General features: G+C 37.8%; 1 protein-coding gene across 1 annotated transcript in view; it reads right to left on the minus strand.

Annotated features, from left to right (window-relative positions):
- LOC136036276 (inositol polyphosphate multikinase-like) overlaps positions 1-26,859 on the minus strand; it is a 47,310-nt gene that overhangs the window by 3,933 nt on the left and 16,518 nt on the right. Inside the window, exons 2-4 of the mRNA XM_065718416.1 lie at positions 16,398-16,577; positions 8,665-8,789; positions 5,091-5,226 (exon numbers count right to left, since the gene is read on the minus strand). Coding sequence (XP_065574488.1) covers positions 5,091-5,226; positions 8,665-8,789; positions 16,398-16,577 — 441 coding nt within the window. The remainder of the gene's footprint in view (positions 1-5,090; positions 5,227-8,664; positions 8,790-16,397; positions 16,578-26,859) is intronic.

The raw sequence follows: 26,859 nt of genomic DNA on the forward strand, positions 1-26,859 counted from the left end.
ACAGAAAGATCAGACATTTAGAGGGATGCAGTGAGCGGGTTTTCTAGCGGAGATTGATTTGATGAACAAACATTTGCACGTTCGGCCAGTTATTAGCCTAACTAGATTAGGAAACATTAAACCACTTATCGTGGTTTTTTGAGAAACTGTGGAAGAACATCCTTTTAATTTACTTACAAGATATGCTAAACGTCGTTTTCCGCACAATGTGTCCTTACTAATTTACAGAAAGTAAGACTTTCAGGATTTGACACTTGAGCTGAACCCCTGAAAGCTACATTCACCTGGCTCCATAGCTGCCCCCCCCTCTACCATGGAAAAAAATCTCTTATAAATCCCTAAGATTCGAACTTCCATGACACAAAACTAAGCCCATGCTCCGAGGCATACGACTGCACTACCTGAAGGTACAAAATAGAGGGATCAAAATTTAAAAAAAAACATGATAGAAGTGCTTATTATTTTTGAAATCAATAACAAAATTGACACCGTACGTGTAGACAGTTCAAACCCTTTACGAAGAGGTGCATCAGAATTTTGTTTCAAGTGAGGAGGAAGCAATAAAAAACCCCAAAATAAGAGTTTTAGGATCACTTTTTTAACTTTTTTTTAGGGGGGGGGGGTCTTCAGATCAACCTTGGAAGGTGGATTTGATATCCAATACAACAGACCTAAACAACTAGGTTACAACAACAAAAAATCTTGAGTTTCACGTTTGCAACCCAAAATGATTCCCAAAACGCAATTTTTAAAATTGCGTGTTTGTTAAAAAAAACGGAAATTACAACTTACTCAAAAATTAAAACAAGAACCATGACTTTAGATAGTTTTCCTTATATTCTAACATAAAAGTTTTAACCAACATAATCCCAACATAGCCAATGCTAAATATACAGTTTTGTTTTCATCAAAGTGGCTTACAGAGCTTCTCTCAGATGACGAAGTCTACACTGCATTATAAATAAAGTAAAATAGGCTAGGCTATGGTGATTCAAAAAACATTATCTAGCATATTTATTTCATCATATATCATCAAAATCTTCTACCAAACTGATAATGTGGACCCAAGTATGTTCTTCAGATTTACGCATTATAGATTCGCACGTTATCAGATTTACATATCAAAATACATCATCAGAATCGTCCACCAGACTGATAAAGCGGACCCGAGAATGTTCTTCAGATTTAAACATTATGGAATCACTCAGCAACACACATACAAGAAACAGCTTTGTTTCTCGGGTCTGTAACCGATGGAATCATATCTCAGAGGATTTGTGTGTTCGTGAAGTTTTGGACAATTTAAGAGCTCATACCCAATGGTGATTTTTGTCAGTTTGAATACGAGGATCCTAGGTTTGGTTCTGAAACATGCGGTATTGTCTTTTCTTGTCGTATTTGATTTTAGTTATATTAAATACTTCAAGCGCTTTATTATATTTGCATTATATGTGCAATAATCGAAAGCTTTCAGCGTTGTGGTAATAATAAATAATCAATAGATAAATACATGAATTATCTACCACTAGCATCGGTTTTCGATACTACATTGGCCTAAAAGCAAACTAGGTGAAATAGCCTAGAAATGTACGTACGCCGGTAACTAATACTGCTGTATTAATCTTTAGTAATACAGCCTTTTTAACCTTAACTAACATTTTTAATCAAAAACAGTATGTTTCGAATATATTATCGCTCCTGGTGACATGGAGCCACTGCAGCCTGGAACAGCTTCAAAATCTGGACATCAAGTTTCCATATGAAACATAATGTAAACAAGAGCTAATATCTCATATGGCACTTGTGACGAGGTCGGAAGAGCCAAGAGCTCATATGGCACGAGCTCTGGCAAAATCCTAAGAATCAATAGATTAATTTGAAAGCAAAATTAGAGACTTAATGCCGGTCGGGATTTAAAATAAGAGCTCTGAGACACGAGGTCCTTCTAGATATCAAAATTCATTAAGATCCGATCACCCACTCGTAAGTTAAAAATACCTCATTTTTCTAATTTTTCCTCCCCCTTCAGCCCCCCCCCAGACGGTCGAATCAGAGAAAACGACTTTATCAAGTCAATTTGTGCAGGTCCCTGACACGCCTACGAATTTTCATCGTCCTAGCACGTCCAGAACCACCGAACTCGCCAAAGCACTGGACCTTCCCCCTAACTCTCCCAGAGAGAGTGGATCCAGTCCGGTTATGTCAATCACGTATCTACAACATTCGCTTATTCTACCCATCAAGTTTCATCCCGATCTCTTCACTCTAAGCGTTTTCCAAGATTTCCGGTTTCCCACTTCAACTCCCCCCGCCAATGTCACCAGATCTGGTCGGGACTTAAAATAAGATCTCCGAGACATAAGTTCCTTCTAACTATCAAATTCAAAAATATCACACGAACGGTCACCCGTTCTTAAGTTATAAACACCTCATTTTTTCTAATTTTTCCGAATTAACACCCCCTCCAACTCCCCCAAAGAGATCGGATTCAGTCCGGTTATGTCAATCACATATCTAGGACTTGTGCATTGACTTCCCACCAAGTTTCATCCTGATCTCTCCACTCTAAGCGTTATCCAAAATTTTCGGTGCCCCCAACTCCCCCCAATGACACCGGATCCGGTCGGAATTTAAAATGAGAACTCTGAGTTACAAGGTCCTTCTAAATATGATATTTCATTAAGATCTGATCTCTCCTTCGTAAGTCAAAAATACCTCATTTTTTCTAATTTTTAAGAATTGACCCTTCCCCCTACTCCCCCAAAAAGAACGAATCCGCTCCAGTTATCTCAATCACGTATCTAGGACACGTGCTTATTTTTCCCACCAAGTTTCATCCTGATCCCTCCACTCTATGCGTTTTCCAAGATTTTAGGCCCCCCCTCGAACTCCCCCCAATGTCACCAGATCCGGTTGGAATTTAAAATAAGAGCTCTTAGACACGATATCCTTCTAAATATCAAATTTCATTAAGATCCGATCACCCGTTCTTAAGTTAAAAATACCTCAGTTTTTCTATATTTTTTCGAATTAACACCCCATTCATCTCTCCCAAAGAGAGCGGATTCAGTTAGGTTATGTCAATCACGTATCTAGGAGTTCTGCTTACTTTTCCCACCAAGTTTCATCCTGATCTTTCCACTTTAAGCGTTTTCCAAGATTTCTGGTCTCCTCCCCCCAACTTCCCCCTTGACAATGGGTCCGGTTGGGATTTAAAACAAGAGATCTGAGTTACGAGGTCCTTCTAAATATGAAATTTCATTAAGATCCGATCAATCCTTCGTAAGTTAAAAATACCTCATTTTTCTAATTTTTCAGAATTAGCCCTCCCCTAACTCCTCCAAAGAGAGCGAATCCGTTCCGGTTATGTCAATTACATAACGAGGACTCATGCTTATTTTTCCCACCAAGCTTCATCCCAATCCCTCCACACTAACTCTAAGACACGATATCCTTCTAAATGTCAAATTTCAAAAATCCGATCACTCGTTCGTAAGTTAAAAATACCTAATTTTTTCTAATTTTTCCGAATCAACCGTCCCCCCACTCTCCCCCCCCCCCTCAGATATACAAATCAGGGAAACGACTATTTTCAATTTCATCTGGTCTGGTCCCTGATATGCCTGCCAAATTTCATCGTCCTAGCTTATCTGGAAGTGCCTAAACTAGCAAAACCGGGACCGACAGACCAGCCGACCGACAAAATTTGCGATCGCTACATGCCACTTGGTATTTACCAAGTGCCATAAAAACCCTTCCAAGGAAGTAAATTCTGGTTTTAGATTCTATATTTTTAATAAGATCTATTCTATTAACTTAGAAACTTTATAGTTGTGCATGTACCTTAAAAAACTTTTGTTAGAATTGTCGAAATCGTATATCCAAGATCGATTTAGAAATGCTCAGTCACATTTTATTACATTTTTTGGCTAAGATATTTGTGTTTTTTCTTCTTGTTTTTTTTTCACAGTTTGATATCAAATGCGCTATTTTATTTGGCCGACATAACCATTTCAAGCCTCAAAAAAATTATCACAAGCGGAGAAAAATTACAATAAATTTTCCGAACAAGGTGGGCTCCAAAGGATCGTACAAAAAAAGGTTTTATTTTTTGTTCATTTTTCCAAAAAGGAGGAATATGGTTAAAAAAAGAGTAAACAGAGAAAATAGCGCCCTTTTTTTGTTTTTTGTTTGAATTTTTAGGGATTCTAAAAAAAAATTGGTTTCTAATATGAGTGTAGCTCTGTAGCTACTGATCAGTACCATAGACGGTTTGATAGTGTTAAGCTTAAAGATTTGCTTTCAAAATCCATCACATCCCCTTTTCTTGCTTACTACCCATTTTCCTGATGGCATAAAAACAATCGACAGTGTACAAGTAACTCGAATTTAGTAATCCAAAAGGTGTTGGGATAAGAAGCCTGAACGATATGGGAGATCAGAAATAGTTAAAATATTTTAGGGGGAGGGGGGGGAATGAAACTTCAGATCATTTCGAGAACCAAATAACATACAGGAAAACAGATAGAATAAAATTAATAAAACTTGTTTAGTTTAAAGACATTGGTAGCAAATCCAAGTCTTACACAATGGGTCGTCATTACCTATAAAAAAAAACCTGAAATCCAGCATGTCTGCGAGGAAGGAGGGAGGCTACAGTTCCGTTCCTTAAAATGTCGTGATTTTGACGATTGTCCCTATAGTTTCTTTACATTTTCCTTATTACTCCCAAAAATGTTGCTGCTTCTTTATAAGTTGTCCCATGAAAGAAATTCATGCGTACATGCTCAACTGAAATTCGTTGTAAGACATAACACTTTTCAAATCACCCAAGCCAAAAAAAAATATTTACAGACATTTTAATGCGTTTAATTTAGGCTCGGTCAAAACAGCCTAAAAAAATTGTATAGCGAGTAAACGCTCACAACTTATTTCGTTTCAATTAGGAGTATTGTTAATTTCCTTAGAAGCGTACGAAGTTAAGCCAATTAACGTTTTGAATGCTAAACCAAAAATGAAGTGAGTTTAGTCTATTTGGCTTCTGCATGGTTATCCAAAATACCAAACATGATGCAAATATTATAATTTACCTTCAACAGCCGTATTTCTGTCTAACAACAGTCCATGACTACGATCATAGGTTACTAGTTTCTTTGCCTCTACATCATAGAACCTCATCCCTGGAATGCAAAAGCCAAATGTTTCTCTGGTCCCACGGTACTTTTTCTAGAAAAAAATAAGCATGGTTTTGAAGGATATCAATAGAAACTCAGGATTATTATTTCGTATTTTTTTACTAGTCACAAATACACTTGCTTTTTCTTTTTCAAATAAACTAGCTCAAAATTAGGGTACCCTCCAAATTAACTGTCTCAAAACAAGTTTCAAATCATTCAGAAATGCTTAAATTTTGTCTTTTCCTTAATAGTGGATTTTCCATGATGCTGCAGATGACCCATCACTTGTCCAAAAGGCTTAAACTGTTCTTTCTTTGCGATATTTAGTGGTTTTAGGGAAAGTTAAAATATGAAAGTGAGAACTCCCTTGCACACAGTGCAAAGTATGATGTGCAAAGCACAAGTATGATGAAATCCTCTGGCTAAGTACTAGACCAAAAGTACAACCTTGTCAAATTTAATATATCTGCATTAGCTGTTTTCTATTATTCCCCAAATCAAAATATCGATGCAAACGTAAATTCATCCAGCAATTGCTGAAAAGTGCTGATTTTGTTATTTCAAGTACCTCAATATTGGCTTTTTTTTTTAGTTGGCGATGCCAACGACCTTAAAATAGATTCTTTTTGCTCCTCACTTAAAGTAAAGCAAATTGTTAAAATACCAACGACTCGGGGAGATACCTCTCTTGATGTTATTTTTAACTAATATGCATAATTTTTACAGCCCTCCCTCAGCTTTGCCCCCATTAGGTGGGAGTTATCATCTTTCAATTCTTCTATCCCCTCCTCAAATTTTAAGCATCCTTTCTCAATAGCTTATGTCGCTTATCACCCTCTTCAGAATTCTCGTCTTCTTTCTTTTGGTATGTGGCTGAATGCTGAAGATTGGTGTGATATGGTTTAAAAAATATTGAGAGAAAATGGCTACGTTCCACAAAAAGTTAATTGATAAACATCAAATTTGTTTCCCAGAAAAAATATTTAAAAGGTGCTCCAGTGATAAACCCTTTATTAATCAAACTACAAAAACACTAATTAGAACCAAATTGAGGCTTTTCAAAAATGGTAAACTGGGTGAAGCCAATAAACTAAGAAAATCAATTAAAAGAGAATTCGTAAATTGGCACGACCGTACTACAAAAATAAGGTCGAAGAATAGTTCACTAATAAACCAAAAAATTGGTATTCCAAGGTTAAAAACCTGTGTGGCAGGAGGCTTGAGCAGCTTAACTTCAACTTACTTAAGCCCCCTATTGTTACTGCCAATAATCTAAATAAATTCATCGCTTCCATTGTTCAGAGCCTTCCAGCATTGTCCTACCGATTACCAACGGGAGTCCTATCCCCTTCTTTTCCCACTGTTTCCTCATCTGAGATAGAAAGAAGAATTTAAAAACTAAGAAAAACAATTGTTTGTCCTTTGGATACCCCGTTTCCTCTTATTAGTGCCTTCGGTGACTTCCTTTCTAAGCCCTAGTCTTTCCTGTTTAACAAGATTACCGAGTCTGGGCGAATTCCAACAATTTGAAAACATGGTTTCATAGCCCCTTTGAAACCATGAAGAAACCACAAATAGATCGCAGGTTGTCAAATACCAACATCATTATTCAAATCTTCTCCCTCTCTACAATGGCATACCCCAAGGCACTCTCCTTGGTCTCCTCCCTTTTTCAGTCATCGTTAACGGCCTTGCGAATGAATTTCCTGACCGATAGAAATTTGTTCAAGACCTAACGGTTGTTGAAACTTGCTTCAGAAATTTAATAAGCGACCCTATGAGTATCCTGAATGAAATTAGAGATGAGGCCTTAGACAGAGACGAGACAGTAAACCCTTCTAAGTCCGTGATAATCCCTTCTGATATTTCTGTTTCTTCATTTAAACTACTTGACGTCACAATTTCCTTAAATTTACCGCGTTAAAGACATCGTCCATAGAGCTAATGTGTCTATCGCCCTTCTTAAGCTCGTAAATAAATTTAGCGTCCCTCTCCCACTCCTTAAAGATTTATACGTCTTTTGTCCGCCTGCATCTCGATTATGCTCGTCCACTTTGGCACCCTGGTTTCTCTCGCGAAGAATCGGAACAAATTAAATCAATCCAAAAAAAGAGCCTTGCAAATGATTTTCAAAGAAGGCAAGGTGCCATACTCTCTGCTCTTAATAAAAGCCAGTTTGGAAACCCTTGAGCGAAGGAGGGTTTCGTTGTACATTCGTTTTGCAAAAAATGCAACAACAAACCCTCGGGCGGCAAGTATTGTCCCCACACGCCACTCCTCGTCCAGATTACGGCCACCCCGGGCTGTTTTTGAGCCCATCCATATTTTTCCCCCATTCACTGCGTTATTTACAGATATTAAAAAACTTTTGTCCCTTTCATCACAGAAATAATGAATAAAATATCCCACTAGTTTTTCCCTTTTGTTTCTCTTTTTTATTGACTGATGGTGCTGCCCAGGTTGTTGCACTTATTTGCTTGTTCCCCCCCCCCCCTCTTTTAGTTTCCCGTTTACTTTTTATATATTTTATATTTCGTTCTCTTTTTGTGTTTATTAACATATTTTTGTCCCCCCCCCCCCTTTTTGACCAGTTTTTATCTTTTTGGCTCTTTTATTGAATTTATGCAGTTAAATTATCGACACTTTTTAGTGTCCCTTTTAATTTATATATATATATATATATATATATATATATATATATATATATATATATATATATATATATATATATATATATATATATATATATATATATATATATATATATATATATATATATATATATATATATATACATATATATATATATATATATATATATATATATATATATATATATATATATATATATATATATATATATATATATATATATGTATATATATATATATATATATATATATATATATATATATATATATATATATATATATATATATATATATATATATATATATATATATATATATATATGTGTATATATATTTATATCTTGTTCTTTTTTGTATTTATTTGCTTATTTTACCCCCTCCCCTTTTTTATGTCCCTTTTAATTCTTTTTCTGACTCGTATTTGTTTAAGTTTAGTTTGACCAGTTTTTATCTCTTCAACTTTTTAATTGACTTATTACAGCTTAATTATTGACTCATAAAGAATTATTCGTTATTATTTTTCTTTTTCATTGTTGTTTTTTTTTTGCATTTTTGCCACTTTCAGTGCAACTATGTGATTTGTCGATTCCCAAGTCCAAATTCGGCCCTTTGTGGGTTTGTGATAGAGATTGTTTTGAAATAAATACCTCTAAACCTCTGAAAAAAAAAACACAGGGAGAATTACTCTATCTAAAAAAGCACTATTGCTTAAGAATAACCTTTTGTTATCCCCCCCTTCCCCGTCCAATTTAACAAAAAAAAATTAACATCTCTCATTGTTCGTTTTTAGTTGTTTTGTTTTTCTTTTTCTCACCTATTAAATTGGAAATGCTTACTTCTTCTTTGAGCCTCTTTTCGACACTGGCATTCGGATCCCATGTATGTTTTCCTATTTTAATGTCGGCGATGCAAGGATTGGAATAACCTTCAACCAAATCTTCCAACTTGAGAAACTTTCTGGCTAAAAATAAAACAAAAGTCTTTTTTGTAAATTAATTTTTTCGTCTAATTTTATCTCTAATTGTGGATTTACTTATTTTTGGATTTTGGTTCCAAACAAACGGAATATTTTGACCGGGTATGATTGACATATTATTCTGTGTAATTAATTGCACCAAATCGATCCCATCTCGATAAAAAAAAGCGAGAATCCTTGCCTAAGAGATGGAAGGACCAAGATAAGAGCGAACCCTATTACAGATCATGCTTTGATAATAGCAAGGCCATGTCTCAAATTAAATCCACAGAAAAACATCAAACCAAAAATAATCAAACCTGTCAATGCTCTGAAACACTCTCACGCTACAATTAGTCAAAAGTTGACTATATAGCTTACGAACAGGTTTGAGAGCTTGGCCGTACATTTAGAGGTCCGATTGAACAAGGAGACAATCACTTTAAAAGAAGTCAATGGTCAAAGATTAAAAAAAGGAAATGGGTACAAACAAGACGGATTCTTGTCAGGCGCATGCGCATGCAATTATTTCAGAAGTTTTTGCGCCTTTTTAGAGGGGGGAGATATATATCGTCAAAATCCCAAAGGGCAGGTGAGTTACACAAAACTAGAGGGGACTATGACAAATTCATAAAAATTTGGATTTTTGAGCTGGAGGAGCGCACGAGTCAAAAAGCCCTCACCCTGTGTATATTCCTGATCTATCAGACAATGTTAAAGAGACATATTTTCATATATTCGTTTATTCTTAGTAATCCACTCACTTTAGCTATGACCATACTTAAATGGGGGAGGTCCTCTTCCTCACCCTGTCTAATAGGGGAGGGTTGAAAATTGCTTTTCATGTCTTACTTCGGCCTGTGTAACAAGGCACAATATTTTGAACTATAAACAAATGTTTAAAAAATAAGAAACAAAAATAATAATAAATAAACAAAAATAAGAATCACAAGCATTCTTAAAATCTAGGCAAAAGGAAAAAGAAAAAAATAGCACAAATGATTATATCTGGTATATCGTTTGATAGTTCAGAATAAACTCTGGAGAGCAATTTGAACCCTAAGAGTCGTTTTTCTTTTTGAAAAGAATTACATTTACTAAATAAAATAATACTTGTAGCCTTCTAGAACTATCTAGGTCCTCAAATCGTTTACTTTCTTATACTCCCGTAAATAGTTTCAATATAATAAAAATGATCATTCAATTAGTTTTTAAATAAGGGAGATATACATTATTTTCCGAAGAGACACCACTTTGGTATTTGTCATCCATGATACAAAAAAAAACTTGTCAAAATTTGGACGGCTGCAAAGCCGAAACCAAAAAGGCATACGATAAATATTGTATGGTTAGGTAGATCCATGAAAGGAGTAAACCTAGGAAGCCTCATTAACATCACTGACAAGGGGTTTGTCAAGGCCTGGTTGATCCTACATGGAGTGAAATTATACTCCATGTGAAATCAAGACCCTTAATACGAACTGAAATTTCTTATGACTTTATCCAGATGCGGTATTTCAAACTGAGAATTTTCGAAACTCATCATTGCCTTTTTAAGCCTATTAGTCAAGTAACGTAGATGGAGACATAATAATAAATATTGCACTACAAGAAACTGAGCGTTAAGGCCAATAGGGGCGGGATTTCCAACCACCTCTCCGTGTAGGTTTCTAAAGAAAATTGAACCGAATACACACAAAACATCTTTATGATTACTTGCATTCTAGACTACAGTAGACCTGCCAAGTTCCGTGAAAACTGATATCACAAGTGTCATTTTTTTTTTTTAATCGGAGACAGTATGATACATAACCAAATAACTTTATGATGGACCTCCTGAGGCGAAGATTACAAAAGGGAGAAATTTTGATGATTTATTATTGCACTGTCATCAGAAGTGCGTACACTGATAAATCTTGGAAACATTACGAAAATACAAGAGATAACTAGATCTACGTTGCATGGGCAACGTGAGGTGTTGCGGCAACCTTTGCTCGGCTTCGCCGAGTAAAGTGTTGCGAGAGCAACACTTTGGTTTTGTTTCCTCGCTGCGACTAAACGCTGAAGTTGTTAATCTGTAAGGATGCTAAAATACATACTAGGTACACCAACTCGCAAAAGTTGCAAACTCCTCATTGCTAAATATGATTGTAGCCTTACAGCCGATTATTACTTACAAGTCCCCTACATGTCTTACCACTGGAACCAAATTGGTCTTACCATCAAATACAACGGAAACAAAAAATAGGTACACCAACTAGTAAGAGTTGCGAACCCCTCATTGCCGAGGATGATTATGAGCTAACAGCCGACTGTTGCTTATAACTCCCCTATATGTCTCACAATTGGTATCGGCCTATTTTTGGTTTCAGTGTGTACCTTACTACTGAAGTTGTCAACCCCTTTAAACTTTCAAACTGGTATATCTCATGAACGAATTTTTGTAAAAAAAAATGGATGACATATACTTTGATCAGCTCATCAAAAGCTATCGACTGCCGTCGAAAAAAAAATCTATCTGTCTTAGTTCAAAAGTTGACTTTTTTGCCGTAGGCCAACTTTCTAACGTCATCACTTAGAAAGGAGCAAAGGATAAACTCTAATTTCTTTAGCAATGAGAGAACTTTTAAAGTTTAAGAGGCACATCTGATACCATTTCTCTACCGCAATCCCAAGTGCGAAAAACCGAATGATAAACTCAGCTGAAATCACGAACAGAAATGGGTAGAAACAATAGATGGCAGCACTTTCGGACCCGTGGGAAAATGCCGCTTTTTTGCTTCTCTAAATTTTTCTATTTATCACTCAAAGAAGATATATTGGCTGTGGGGCAGGGTAACTGTCGCATATATTTAACACTTATAGATTTTAGTCCATCTTCAATTTGAAACTGGTGCCTGCCTGCTTGCCTGCTAGAACGGAGCTTTCCACTCGAAAGCAGAAACATGGTTTGATGAAACGAAAGCTTGGCTGCATAACTTCAGATAGTCCTCTCTGACATAGGCTATACAACTCCTCTGCACTTCACACACTATAGGCTCTGGCTCAAGGACAAGCAAAAACCATCCTTTTTGGCCCCAGGCAAGAGTTCTACGAAGCTTTCCAAAATTTAAAGTCATATTCATCAATCCGGCCTAAGGTCCACACTTTCCGTGAAAACCGCAGAGGTTAGACCCTTACCACTTTCTAGGAATAAGCTGAAATCGGGGTGCTAGGAAAAAAAAAAAAAAAACACGACAAAACCAAAGTGTTGCTCTCGCAACACAATTATGGAAAGCAAGCCGCCCAGAACGCATTATATTAAACCCTTAGGGAGGGCGAGGGGTCAGACAATTTGTACATAGTTGGTTGGGGATGGGAACACAAATAGCTACTGTTCATTGGCTAATAAGTTATTTAGAAATATAATCCTGCCAAATAGGGATTTTATCACACAGACGCAATTGCGATAGGAGTATTCCCTCATAAGATTTCTCCTCTCCCGTGGGATACCCCCCCCCCCCTCCCAAGGAAAATTCCTCGACAAACAAAATTTAGCAACCAAAAAGAACATATTATAAATAAAAACAATGAAGAAAATAAGGAAAATTTGAGTATTCTACCTATAATCCTAAATATAGGCAGAATGTATGGTGTAAACATCCTATAATATCAATGTTTACAGATTTCTTTATTTTAATTCTTTTCAACTATTTTTTGGGGTTGACTTATCACTGCAGGATAAGATAAATGGTAAAGAAAATAATTTGAAAACAATAAAACCAGTGGCAACAATGGAAGAGTTGCCCTGCGGTGGAAGTCCATAGAGATAACAGGCTAGGACTATGCAGTGCCAGTAATTACTTCTCATGGACTTGGTCTGGTACAGACCAGAGGCGTCATTAGCCGACTTGGTTTTACAGGGGGGGGGGGTAATGAATTTAATCGACTGGCTGGTAATATACCGACCGTTTCCTTCATCGATTTTACGTCATATATTTATATCAGCCCATTTCACCTTACAAAAAAAGTCAGCAAAATAGTGGTGCTTCGCACCACTATCGGAAAGGCTGAAAATATAGGGAAAGGGGGTCTCCCTCTCCCAACCCGTGACGGTCCTGCCAAAGAACAGATCAAGAACACGTCCAGCGGCGTATATCAGAAGATTTTCTCGTCTGAAATATCTTTAAGGGGTATGTTTTTCTAATTTAATTTAAATAACAAAAAGTCAAACTCTAAGTCAGAATCAAGGAAACCTAAAATTGGTCTGCGCTCCTTATGCCAAATGAGTAATAAATGTTCTAAGTACAGAAAGTTGTCAACAAGTCATGAAGTACTGCTCACACAAAAGTACTAGATATTGCTAGACGTACATCAGAGGGTTTTCCAGTCTGAAGTGCCTTACTTGTGTGGACTAGGTGACTTTTCAGGGACGAATGAGCAACCGTGCAGCATTGTTTCCTCTCCAACTGGGAAGTTCCATATACTGTTTTTTGATACTTTTAAATCGATCATCTATCTCAGAACTTGTAATCAATAGCAACTTTGTTCTCCATGGCAGAAGACGCCACCTACACATGGTACAATCTTTTTGGTCACCTTGAAAAGGTATATAACTTTTACTTTCCATTCCAATGAGGCCTCTTCCAACCTTTCAGAACCATCTGTTCGATACGATTACCCCTGAGAAAGAAAACAAAAGACAAACAAATACGTATCCGTGTTTTTCTTCTCGGAAAATAATACATAATCCTACATTTTTATGGATAGGAGCTCGAAAACTTAACAGCAGGATTCTCTAATACGCTGAAACTAATGGTGTGATTTTTATGGGGTGTTTCGCCCTTTTTCGAAAATCAGGCAACTTTTGCTCTGGCCCGTGGCATTCTATGTGAAACATTGAACTTGATTAACTTTATATATTTACAACCAGCATTAAAAACCCATTCTTTTGATGTGTTAATTGTTATCAAGATTTATTTTTTTAGAGTTTTGGTTACTATTAACCCGCGTCACTCCTTAGGCCTACTTACAGTTTGTTACCACTGATTGTTTGATTCCACACCTTATATTCTAAATGTATTTTGGAATACAGGTATTTCCCTTAATTTCCTTTTGACCGCTTAATTTTACACGTGGGAAGAATTTTACAGGTGGGGGGAGTGTTGGGGAGCAAAACTTGCCAGAGGAAATTCTCCAGTGTGTGTGTGGGGGGGGGGGGTAGTTTCCAAGAGGAACTTTCCGAGCTAATTTTCTGTAGGGTTGGGGTGTTTTGGGGAGAACACACCGGATCCGAATCTCAATACACTCATATCTAATTAATTTTGCTTTGATTTTTGAATAATTTTAATTTATGATACAGTTGTTTTTCAATGTTTGACAACAGTAGATGAAAGAAAAAAGTTAAAGGAGCTGAAAAAATAAGAATGATAGGCACTGATTTTGAAGGGACAATTTTGCTGCCCAATTTACATAGTGAATTGAAATTTTAATATTAAGCAAAATTTACGACAAACAATATGGCATCAGCAATACCCCAAAAGCTAAATGATTCTTGTTAATAAAAAAAAACACTGAAAAACCCAATTGCAAAATCGACGAAAAAGAGGAAAATAAACTAACTTTTTCGAGAATCGATGGATATAAGTGAAAAATGGGACGCAAAACAGATTAAGCATTAATCTAAAAACATAAAAGCATTAAAAATATTAAATACAACAAAGATATCAAATTGGTTTACGTTATAAACGCATAAATGAAAAAAGTCGGTGAGTTGAGGAAACAATTAAAAATTTCAAGTTATGTGAAACTCAATCCGTTTTGCACCCCCCTTTTCACTTACATTTATAGATTCTCGAAAGAAAATTATTTCTACTTTTAAGTCTGTTTTGAAAATGCTGTTTTATTTTTCGGCGTTTCAGTCTGTCAATTTTATTATCATGAAATTATATTTATCCTTATGCAAACATTTATAAACTTCATATTTCTAACTACCGTGCCCTTTTGGTTTCCAATTGGAACGAGTTTGATTTGGAAAAGTATTCAAGTTCCTCAAAGTTTGTCCTACCTAAGATCCAAAGATCTGTTTTGAGAAAACCGCAAAACAAATAACAGGTAGGCTACAAAATACAAATAAAAAAAATATATATATATTTGTTTTTTATTAACTTGTTTTCAAATCGGACTGAAAAGTAGAAAATATTAATTTTTTACGAAAGTCTATGGATATAACTGAAAACGAGGGACCCAAAACGGATTGGGTTTTATATAACATAGATATCAATTTGATCAAAGATATAAATGAAAAAAAAAATCAGTGCGTTCATGATAAGAGTTAAAGATCAAGTTACGATTATACGGTTTAGTCCGGTTTAGGCCCCTCGTTGTTACTTATATTCTCGTTTCTCGAAAAAAAAAATGTATTCTATTTGAAAACGGTGTTTAAAAACTTCTACTTATTACTTTCGACTTTTTAGGCTTTTCTAAGACTAAAAAGTCTTTAGTCTTCACAATAACAAAAATCTGTCTAAGATTTGAACTTTAGTTATCACGGCCACAGGCAAGTATTCTTATCACTGCGCAATCAAATCTTTTATAATCGCGTTTGTTTTATACTTTTTGCTGTGCTCAACAACCCGTTTACGCTGTTTCATTAATACAGGGGGAGCATACAAAAAGGGGTAAATCGTTGTACTATTGTACTGTCATGAGGCGAAGCATACAAAAGGGAGAAATTTTGATGTGTTATTATTACACTGTCATCAGAAGCGCGTATACTGATAAAACTTGGAACAACTATGGAAAATACAACACAGAATTATGGAAAGCAGGCCACCCAGAACTCATATTAAATACCTAACCTAAATATTAAATATTTAAATAAAAATATACCTGCATTGTAGTTTATCTCACTCAGGCTAAGCTGATTATCTCCGAGTGCACACAGAGAAACTGGTTTTAAGCAGATTAAGAACAACACTGCGGTCGGTATAATACACAAGTACGGCTGGCTCACAAACTTATGTCACAAAATAACAAACAAGTCGGTAAGTTAAGGAAAACGAGTAAAAAAAGATAAAGTCAGTGAATTGAGAATGACGAGTTAATAAAAATAGTCAATAAGTCAAATAGTTAAAAAGAGTTAATAAGTCGGTAAGTTAAGGAAAACGAGTAAAACAAAAGATATAAGTCAGTGAATCGAGGATAACGAGTAAATAAAAATATAAACACAAAATAGCTTAAATCTGCTAGTTTAAGGACCTACTGAAATCCGACATAACAGGTTAATAAGCTTGATTGATATTTGATAGTAGCCTAAGTGATTTTGGCCCCAAGCGACTAGTTATTAGCCAAAAAAAACATGGCTTTAGAAGTTATTTCTGTTATAAAGATGTAAAAGATTATTAACGCAACATTACAGCTAATATAATGTTTCTGCTATTCTAAGGATCCCTCAGAAGATATACATAGCATAGTATTCTACGAATCCACTGGAACCTTACATAATAAGCGAATCTTTAGAATTAAATTAGCCGTGACCTATTGAGTTATTTTCAGATATATATGAAAACTTGCACAAACACTATTCCAAAATAAGGCTTATGAGATGAGATCACCAAAAAACGAGGTACTTACATCCAAATGGAAAGTCTATATCAACTGTTCCATAATAACGAGGAATGAACGCTTTAACTAAAGACTGGATGGAAAATTCATCTTTAACGTTTAAGCTCTCATAAAAATTCAATTCTCGTGTTCCTTTATCACCAAGCTGAAGTGGCTTTAATACATATCCTTCCGAGTGCTTTAGTAAACCTGAAATTACAAAAAATATTCTGAAATTCATTTTCTTAGGTTTTACGAACTTATTCGAGATTTCGCTACAGATAACTAAACAACAATTAATTGGATTAGCTGGTCATGAAGAAAAATTAACTGTTAACAAAATCACATAAATATCATACATAAGAGACGGTTTCTTATGCTCTACAACTCGCACATGTGATTGCCCCTAAATCCTATCTGTACTTATAGGAGTTGAAAAGTTATATACCTATATAATCCCATATAAAGTAGACCACCTCTCCTGGGGAATTAGATAAACTTTGGGATAGGCCTACCGTATATAGACTAATCAAAAACATAAAGAGATTTATTAGTGATGGGACGACGAATTGGAATCGGAATTGTGGTTTTTATAATCGTGGTTTTTATGGCACTTGGTATTTACCAAGTGAAATATAGCGATCGCAGTTTCTGTCGGTCTGTCTTTCGGTCCCAGTTTTGATAGTTTGGGAACTTCCAGATAAGATAGGGCGATGAAATTTGGCAGACGTATCAGGGACCAGACCCGAGTAAATTAGAAATAGCCGTTTCCCGATTCCACCATCTGAGAGGGCTTTTATTTTAAATCCGACCGGATCCGGTGAGATTGAGAGGAGTTCGAGGGGGAAACCTGAAATCTCGGAAAAGGCTTAGAGTGGAGAGATCGGGATGAAACTTCGTGGGAAAATAAGCAAAAGTCCTAGACACATGATTGACATAACCAGAAAGGATCTGCTATCTATGGGGGAGTTGAGGGGGCTGATTCGGAATTATTAGAAAAAATGAAATATTTTTAACTTATGAACGAGTGATCAGATCTTAATGAAATTTGATATTTAGAGGGACATCGTAACTCAGACTTCTTATTTTAAATCCCGACTGGATCCAGTGTCATTGGGAGTAGTTGGGGGGGGCAGAAATCTTTGAAAACACTTAGAGCGGAGAGATTGGGATGAAACTTGGTGGGAAGAACAAGAACAAGTCCTAGAAACGTGATTGACATAACCGGGCCAGATCCGTTCTCTATGGGGGAGTTGGACGGGGAGAATAATTCGATAATTCAGGAAAATAAAAAAAAATGAGGTATTTTTAACTTACGAATGGGTGATTGGATCTTAATGAATTTGATTTTTAGAAGGAATTGGAAGGAATTAGAAGGAAGGAAAAGCACCTCTCAGACCTTTTATTTTAAATTCTGATCGGATCCAGTGACATTGGGGGAAGTTGGAGGAAGAAACCAGAAATCGTGGAAAACACTTGGAGTAAGGAGATCATGATGATACTTGGTGGGAAGAATAAGCACAAGTCCTAGATACATGACTGACATAACCAGATCGGATTTGCTATCTTTGGGGGAGTTGGGGGGGATTTAATTCGGAAAAATAGAATAAATAGATATTTTTAACTTACGAACAGGTGATCAGATCTTAATGAAATCTGAAATTTAGACGGACCTCCTATTTCAGAACTCTTATTTTAAATCCCGACCGGATCGAGTGACATTGGGGGAAGTTAGAGGGGGAAACCAGAAATCTTGGTTAATGCTTAGAACGTAGACACCGGGATGAAACTCGGTGGGAAGAATAAACAAAAATTGGAAAAAAAGAAAAAATTAGAAAAAATGATGTATTTTTACCTTACGGGTGAGTGATCGGATCTTAGTGAAATTTGTCATCTAGAAGGACCTTGTGTCTCAGAGCTCTTATTTTAAAGCCCAACCGCATCCGGTGAGATTGGAGGAGGGGGGTCGAAGGGGGGAACCGGAAATCTTGGAAAACGCTTAGAGTGAAGAATTCGGGATGAAACTTGGTGGGAAGAATAAGCACAAGTTCTAGATACCTGATTGATATAACCTGACCAGATCAGCTCTCTTTGGGGGAGTTGGAAGGGGGGTGTAACTTGGAAAAATTAGAAGAATTAGGTATTTTTAACTTATGAACGGGTGATCGGATTTTAATGAAATTTGATATTTAGAAGGATCTCATATCTCAGAGCTCTTATTTTAAATCTCGACCGGATCCGGCGACAATGGGGGGAGTCGAGGGGGATACCGGAAACCTTGAAAAGATTTAGAGCGGAGAGACCGGGATGAAATTAGGTCAAAAGAATAGCACAAGTCCTATATACGCAATTAACATAACCGGAACGGATATGATTTATTTGGGGGAGTTGGGGGGGATTTCCGGTGCTTTGGCGTGCTAGGAGCATGAAAATTGGTAGGCGTGTCAGGGACCTGTACAAATTGACTTGATAACAGTCGTTTTCCCGATTCGACCATCTGGAGGAGGGGGCTAGAGGAAGGGGAAAAATGAAAATGGAGGTATGTTTATCTTACAAACGGGTGATCGGATCATAATAAAACCTTATATATAGAAAAATATCGTGTTTCAGATGCTCCATTTTCAATTCGGGACGTGGGAAGTGGAGAGGGGAAACGGAAGTCTTGGAAATCGAAAATCTTAGAGTGAAGAGAGCGGGGTGAAACTTGATGGGAAGAATAAGCACAAGTTCTTGATACGTGATTGACATAACCGGACTGGATTCGTTTACTTAGAAGGAGTTGAGGGGATTTCTAGTACTTTGGCGAATTCGAGAATGAGTTCAATTTACAGAACGTGATTGACATGAGCGGACCGGATCCGATCTCTTTGGGGGAATTGGAGGGATTTCTAGTGCTTTGGCGAGTTCGGTGCTTCTTGAAGACTAGGACGATTAAATCGACAACTCTAGTACCGAGTCTAATTTAGGTTCGGACCTCGTCACAAATGCCATTTGGGCTCTTGGCTCTTGTAAAAAAATCGGAACCGAATAGAGAATCGGGTGAATTTCCTAGTTTTACGAATAACTCCACATTATAGTTCAGCTTCTCGTATATTTCTGCCTAACAAAAACATCAGGCGAGGTTGATCGAAGTTATTCATGCAGAAGACAACGCAGATACGAAAATCATTAAAACTGATGTTGAGGAGATTCTTCCTTCTTCCTACTATGCTAGTTAATAATATTACTGACTTACTCGTTATTTTCCAACTGATTCCTGCAAAATATATTATTATTCAGAAGCAAAACAAGGCGTTATAAGTGTTTCTTGGGATGCACATGATTAAAACTACCTTATGAATGAAACTCTACATTTCTGTACCTTTCTACCAGACAATACTTTGCTCAATAACGCTGTCTTAATAAAAAGGGTTTTAGATGATACATAATACTCTGACGAGGATAGGCTGGGTATAAAATGTAGGGTCGATTCTGGTTCTGGTATTATGAGATGGCTAGAGCTGTCCATTCCGTCAGGTGATCCTTTCTCCGTTCTAGTCCAGGACTTTTAGCTCAAAAAAGGGTCGAACCCGGACAAAATTGCAATATAAACGAAAATGGTACCAAAATGATCAGAAAAAAATTATGTACAACATACTAAAAGTCCCCATAAATCCGAGTGGGGCGAGTACCCGAAAAACAGGGGAAAAAGGGGAAATGTGGGGGAAAATGGGAAAAATGCCGAACATGCCCAGAAAATAGTTTAAAGTGAGTTTTCTGGGGTTTTCACATACGCTGATTACGAAATTGACATCTAAAATTCAGTATAGAAAAAGAGTACTACGGAAAACGGGGGAACAGGGAAAGAGGGGAGAAAAGAGAAGAATACAGGGTAGGGGTAGAAAGCGGTTTGGAAGATATTTTCTGGGGTATTCCTATCTGGTGATTATGAAATTGAGATATAAAATGATATACAAAAATCGATTAACATAAAACGGGGAAATGGGGGGGAGGGAGGGGAAAAAGGAAAATATACAGGGTAGGGGTAGAAAGCATGTGGAAATGTGTTTTCTAGGGTTTTTCTATCTGCTGATTATAAAATTGACATCTAAAACAAAGTTCGAGAACAAATACAGGAGATCTATAGAGGTTCGGCTACCCCATAGGTTCGGAAAAGGCAAAAAAAAAAATTCGAGAAAGAAATACGGAAAAATATTGAAATTACATTATTCCGTATTCCTCGCCGCTATCGACAAGCGCGTGGGTTCGTCAACATAATCCTGTTCTAATTCGACGTCTAGTAAGAGAAGCAAGGTAGACTAGTCACCGCGGAGTTCCAGTGCCGACGACAAAACCTATCCTGATATGCTCCCATACCTCGCAGCTGCGGGGCATAATCTTTATGCCAAGTCAGTTCGTCTTTTTCTTCAGATGATGCAGGAACTTGAAGCATCGAATCCACAGCTCTTCGAACAGTTTGCAAGCGGCAAGTTTATTGCCCGACGAAGTGATCGTTTTTGGGCTGGATTGGCTCCAGACCTCGTCATCGAGACAGTCCTGATGAGGAGCTTAAAAACAGATGGAGGGCTGACAAGAGGAAAAGGGATGACTGAGCTTCAGAGAAACATATGGACAATGTCTATGCTAGTACTCGCTTCAGTGAATGATCTAATGCAGAAACTGACGGGTCTAGAGTACAGTTATAGTGAACAGCACGTTACTGCAACCGCAGCACGAATACAGAGAGATACTAAGGATCTACTGACGTTTCTTGAATTCCTTCTAGAGAACTCTCCTTTCACTAGTTCCACAGAGCTTAGAAGTATAGGTTCCGGGCTGATTGCCCATAAAGGCGTCAATACAGAGGATGCTAAAGCTGTAGGTGAGCTGATCCTCCAGCGCATGGATGGCCAATCCGTCGAAAGTTTTTCATTCAGGAAGAAAGACAAAGTCGTTACACTGGCATCCGATGGGAACATTAGGATAGATGGCGAGATTTTGCATATCGATCCTGCACTGCTTTTTCAACGTCTTTCGACTGCTGCCCATACATCTGAAAATGACATGGCAGAAACTCTACGTTACGAACTGTGCAGTTATCCGCCCGCTTTGTTTGAGAATCCTGGCATAATGCGTCAGCCAGACAAACCTGCACTAGCGAAAGCAATATGGAAAGAAGCGAACACGGACTCGATTCACCACCTGCCAGTGTCAGATCGTGTCACTGTAGTTGACGGAGGTTGGCTGCTTCAGCAAGTACCTTGGAATATTGGTGATACTTATGATTCAATCTGTGACAGCTATGTTAGTTTCGTTACTCGACGCTGTACCTCCCCTACTGTTGTCTTCGATGGATACAGCGCTGGTCCAACCACGAAAGATGCTACGCACAACCGACGGTGTAAGGGAAGCCAGCTTCAAGTGATCGATTTCAGTTTAGGGATGAAGCTCCAGAAAAAGAAGGAAGAGTTTTTGAGCAACTCTCAGAACAAACAGCGAATTATAAGCTACATCGGGGAAAAACTCAGAGCCAAAGGATTTGAAGTTGTCCATGCGAAGGACGATGCTGACTATCTAATCGTGAAGACTGCCGTAACGAAAGCAGAAAACTCTGAAACAATAGTTCTTGGCAACGACACTGACCTTCTGATTCTACTCTTGTATCACCTCCCGCCTAATGCAAAAACACTTTACTTCGAATCGTCAACGAACGCAAAAGAAGCGATAACACGGTTCTGGTGCCTCAACGAAGTGCAAAAAAAAATGGGAGAAGTATCCAGGCTGCTTCTGGTAGGGCACGCACTCTGGGATGTGACACGACCTCACGAGTTTTCGGACTTGGAAAGCAAGCTGTGCTACCTCTTTTGAAGAAAAGCGAAGTGTTCAGAAAAAAAATGCAAAGTGTTTCTGGATGAATCATCGTCCAAAGATGAAATTGTGAAAGCGGGTGAATATCTTCTCCTCAGTTTGTATAAAGCACGACCAAACGAAGATCTCACTAAGCTGTGACATCGTATTTTCTTGGAAAAAGTTTCTTGGTCTAATACTACGGCGTTTGTTAAGCCTGAAACCGAAGCTGCAGCTTCATTCCACTCCCAGCGAGTGCGCCTCCAGGTATCCCGTTGGAAAGGGGAACCAGCTGACCTCGACCCGGCTGACTGGGGTTGGGTCCTCAGAGACCATAAATACTCACCTGTGATGACCCATTTGTTGCCCGCACCTCAGACTCTTTTGAGTGTCGTGAGATGCAACTGTAAGACAGGCTGCGAGAACTCGCGATGCAGCTGCAAGAAAAATGGATTAGCGTGTACGTTCGCGTGCGGAGAATGTCAGGGTATCAACTGTTTGAACAGGGACAACGAGATTGTCAAAGACGAGGAGCTCGACTAGTGATATCAATGCTGTGTTTTCAAGTCAACTATACTGCCTTCGAAAGTGCAAATTTTACATATAATAGCCATTTTATATAGAACTGCCAAGCGGTTGTTTTCTTTATGTTTAGTAATTCAAATGGTTGTAAGAAATGTCTGTGATTCAAGAAAGTACAAGTTTGATACTTAAGCGAGTTATTTTGTCCATAGGCCTACTTATTAGCCATTAGCAGCTGGCTCAGGAGTCAGGCCTCCCTTCCCCTTTTCCGTTGTTTCCTCGGTTTTCATGGTTCTCGTTTTCTTTCCTTCATTTTAGGGGTCAGTTTCGTGATCAGCAGATAGAAAAACCCCAGAAAACACATTTCCACATGCTTTCTACCCCTACCCTGTATATTTCCCTTTTCCCCTCCCCCCCCCCATTTCCCCGTTTTATGTTAATCGATTTTTTTATATCATTTTATTTCTCAATTTCGTAATCACCAGATAGGAATACCCCAGAAAATATCTTTCAAACCGCTTTCTACCCCTACCCTGTATTCTTCTCTTTTCTCCCCTCTTTCCCCTGTTTCCCCGTTTTCCGTAGTACTCTTTTTCTATACTGAATTTTAGATGTCAATTTCGTAATCAGCGTATGTGAAAACCCCAGAAAACTCACTTTGAACTATTTTCTGGGCATGTTTGGCAGTTTTCCAAATTTCCCCCTGTTTTTCAGGTACTCGCCCCACTCGGATTTATGGGGACTTTTATTAAGTTGTACAGATTTTTGTTTCTGATCATTTTGGTATCATTTACGTTTATATTGCAATTTTGTCCGGGTCAAACCCTAAAAGTCCTGGACTATTCCTATCCCCAACAGGGAAACCCTGCTTACGTGGCCTCACAATGGCATCAGGCGTACCTTTCACTAGTTTCCCTAACCTAAATCATGACTTATAACAGTACTCCAGGAGGACCTTGAGGAGTGGCACCCCTCGAGGAAATTTTTAACCTAGTAAACAACACAGCATTTGCACTGGATTATGATTATTGGATAATTTTTCTGAGTTTGCTCTGTTTTGTTGGGCCTTTTTGGCTGAAAAGCCTCTTCCTAGCTAAGTTATCTATTATTGGTTGCCGCCACATCGTAGCATAATATTTGTATGCAAGAATATATAATGAATCGTTGGTAATAGCTCGACCTTGTCATTGCAAGATTTCACCTCTTGTTGATAGAAGAGTATTTCCAAGTGTGGATAATCATGTTGTGACCAAGATGAGCCAAAGATTACACACAGTGTCCATTCATACTGGAATTCCTAGGGACTTCTTGCTGTCCTGTTCTAAGCCGGCTTAAGCATTTAAGACAATGTGTTAGTCCCCGTCCTGCACTGGTTATGGAACCATTGCTTTTCCTGAGTCCATAATAACTTCAATGATTTAAAGAATATGAAAATTACAACTCAGAATTTTTAGAACATAAAAAAACAACTATCGTATCGACATTTTGGCTAACGGACTCAGACGCTTCGATCTAGACTTATTGGGATTTTGAGAAACTCATATCCTAGGGATATAAAACACGCAATTAGGTGACGCAGAATATATTTCCTCGGGCAGGATGGACCGAATGCACAAGCAGTGAGTAGGACTCATTATAAAAAGGAAGCTGCTAAGTATTGTTTAAGTTGGGAGGGTATTCATAATCGAATGCTAGTTGCTCATTTTATGACTAATAAGTGCAAGGTATCAGTCATAGCAATATATACCCATGTAGAACCAACTGATGGAGATAATACTGACTCAGAGGAGTTTTACTTGCAGCTAGAAGAGTTGTATGGCTTTAATTATTCCTACGGTTACATAATTAGCACAGCCGTAGTAGCATAAAATTTGCATAACAGGTTACTATTTCTGTAAAACGGCCGACGATTACGTAATTTGCATGCTTATATGAGCATATATTCTGCTTGTGCTACTCAAAGGACAGATGGGGAGAATTTGAACTTTTTTCAATTAACCTGGTTTTTTGTATAAAGGCCTTGGTGGACGAGAGAAATTTATTAGCATTCATCCAACTCTTGACTTAAAATGAATAAACAACCATCAAATGTAAGTAGTTTCGAATTCATAATCAAATTGAATTATAATGCCTTACCTCTTAATCTATCCTTTAAGAAAATTAATTTTTATCGTCCAAAATATACAGACTCAGGATTTTTAGGGTTATTAGCAATTGGACCTGTCAAGTGATTCTTTTTTTGGAAGGGTAGCATAGGATAAGAGGTTGTTAATCAATACAAATTACAGCCAAGTATTTCCAAATCTTGTGTGATACAACCAAAATCTTGTTTGATACTATCAAACACCTTGAACTGAACTATAAAAATCTCGCCACATATAACAAGCATCTTCTATTGCATCATGGAAACCTTACGCGGCATTATCAAAATCAAAACACAAACAAAAAAAGACCGACACAAAGACAAGCAAACAGTTGCCCAGACAAACAGGCCTAGAGAGAGAGAGAGAGAGAGAGAGAGAGAGAGAGAGAGAGAGATAGAGAGAGAGAGAAAGAGAGAGAGAGAGAGAGAATAAAACTACAAACACAGAAAATAAGACACACAAAGATAGAAAGAGAGACAAACGAACACCCGCTCAGATAAACAGACACGGAGAGTGAGAGGAACAAGAACACATACAAACACACAGATACAGACGTAAAACACAAAAATATAGACAAAAAACAAGCAACCACCTGCTCAAACACAGGCAAAGAGAGAGAGAGAGAGAAAAAACATACAATCACCCACTCAGACACAGAGGCGCAGTGAGATAGAGACAAGGAAACATGCACTGAGACACACAGGCACAGAGAGAGAGAAACAGCCAAACACCTCAAAATACACAGAGTCAGTCGCAAAAACAGACAAAGACAGACAAGGGGGCAAGCAAACATCCACTCCGAAACAAAAGAGAAGAGAGAGAGAGAGGGGGAGAGAGAGAAACACATGTATACACACAGTCAGACACACAATCACATAAAGACAGATACGATGACAAACAAACACCCGCTCAGACATATACCCACAGAAAGGGAGATACAAAACAAATACAAAGAAAAATTCGGACACACAAACAAAGAAAGATAGACAAGGGGAAAATCAACCATCTGCTCAGATACTTGCACACAGAGAGAGAGAGAGAGAGAGAGGAGAGAGAGAGAGAGAGAGAGAGAGAGAGAGAGAGAGAGAGAGAGAGAGAGAGAGAGAGAGAGAGAGAGGGAGAGAGAGGAGAGAGAGAGACAGACAAGCACACAAAGTCAGACCTACAAACACACACAGACAAACATGGGGACAAGCAAATACCCGCTCAGACACACAGGCAGAGAGAGAGAACCAAAAACACAGTCGAACACGCAAACACCCACTCAGACACATAGCAAGAGAGAGAAATAAAAACAAGGAACAGCCACTCAGATACACAGCCAAAGAGAGAGAAAGAGAGAGAGAGAGAGAGAGGAGGAGAGAGAGAGAGAGAGAGAGAGACAAAACACCTACAAATACACACAGTCAGACATACAAAGACGCACAGACATACACGGGGAAAAGCAAACATCCACTCAGCGGTACAGCCACAGAGAGAGAGAGGGACAAAAACACATACAAACACAAGAAGTCAAACACACAAAAAAGACACAAAGGCAAGCAAATATCCGTTTGGACAAACAGGCGCGGAGATAGAGACAAAAACATCTAAAAACAAACACAATGACTAAGACACACAAAGACAGACACAGAGAAAACCGAACATCCGCTGAGACGCACAGACACAGAGAGAGAGAAACACATACACATACATACACACAGATTCAGAGATGCAAACACACAAAGACAGACACAGCCAGTCAAAAGCATAGGCACAGAGAGAGAGAGAGACAAAGAGAGACAGAGAGAGCCGAACATCTGCAAACACACAGAGTCAGAAATAAAAACACACAGACAGACAGAGCGACGAGCAAACAGCCGCTCAGACACATAGGCACAGACAAAGGGAGAGAGGAAGACTCATATAAACACACAGGAGTCAGGACCAAAAATACACAAAGACAGAAACAGAAACAAGCAAACATCCCACTCATATACAGAGAGAAAGAGAGAGAGAGG

The sequence above is a fragment of the Artemia franciscana genome, chromosome 15 (genome assembly GCF_032884065.1).
Source record: "Artemia franciscana chromosome 15, ASM3288406v1, whole genome shotgun sequence".
Taxonomy (NCBI): domain Eukaryota; kingdom Metazoa; phylum Arthropoda; class Branchiopoda; order Anostraca; family Artemiidae; genus Artemia; species Artemia franciscana.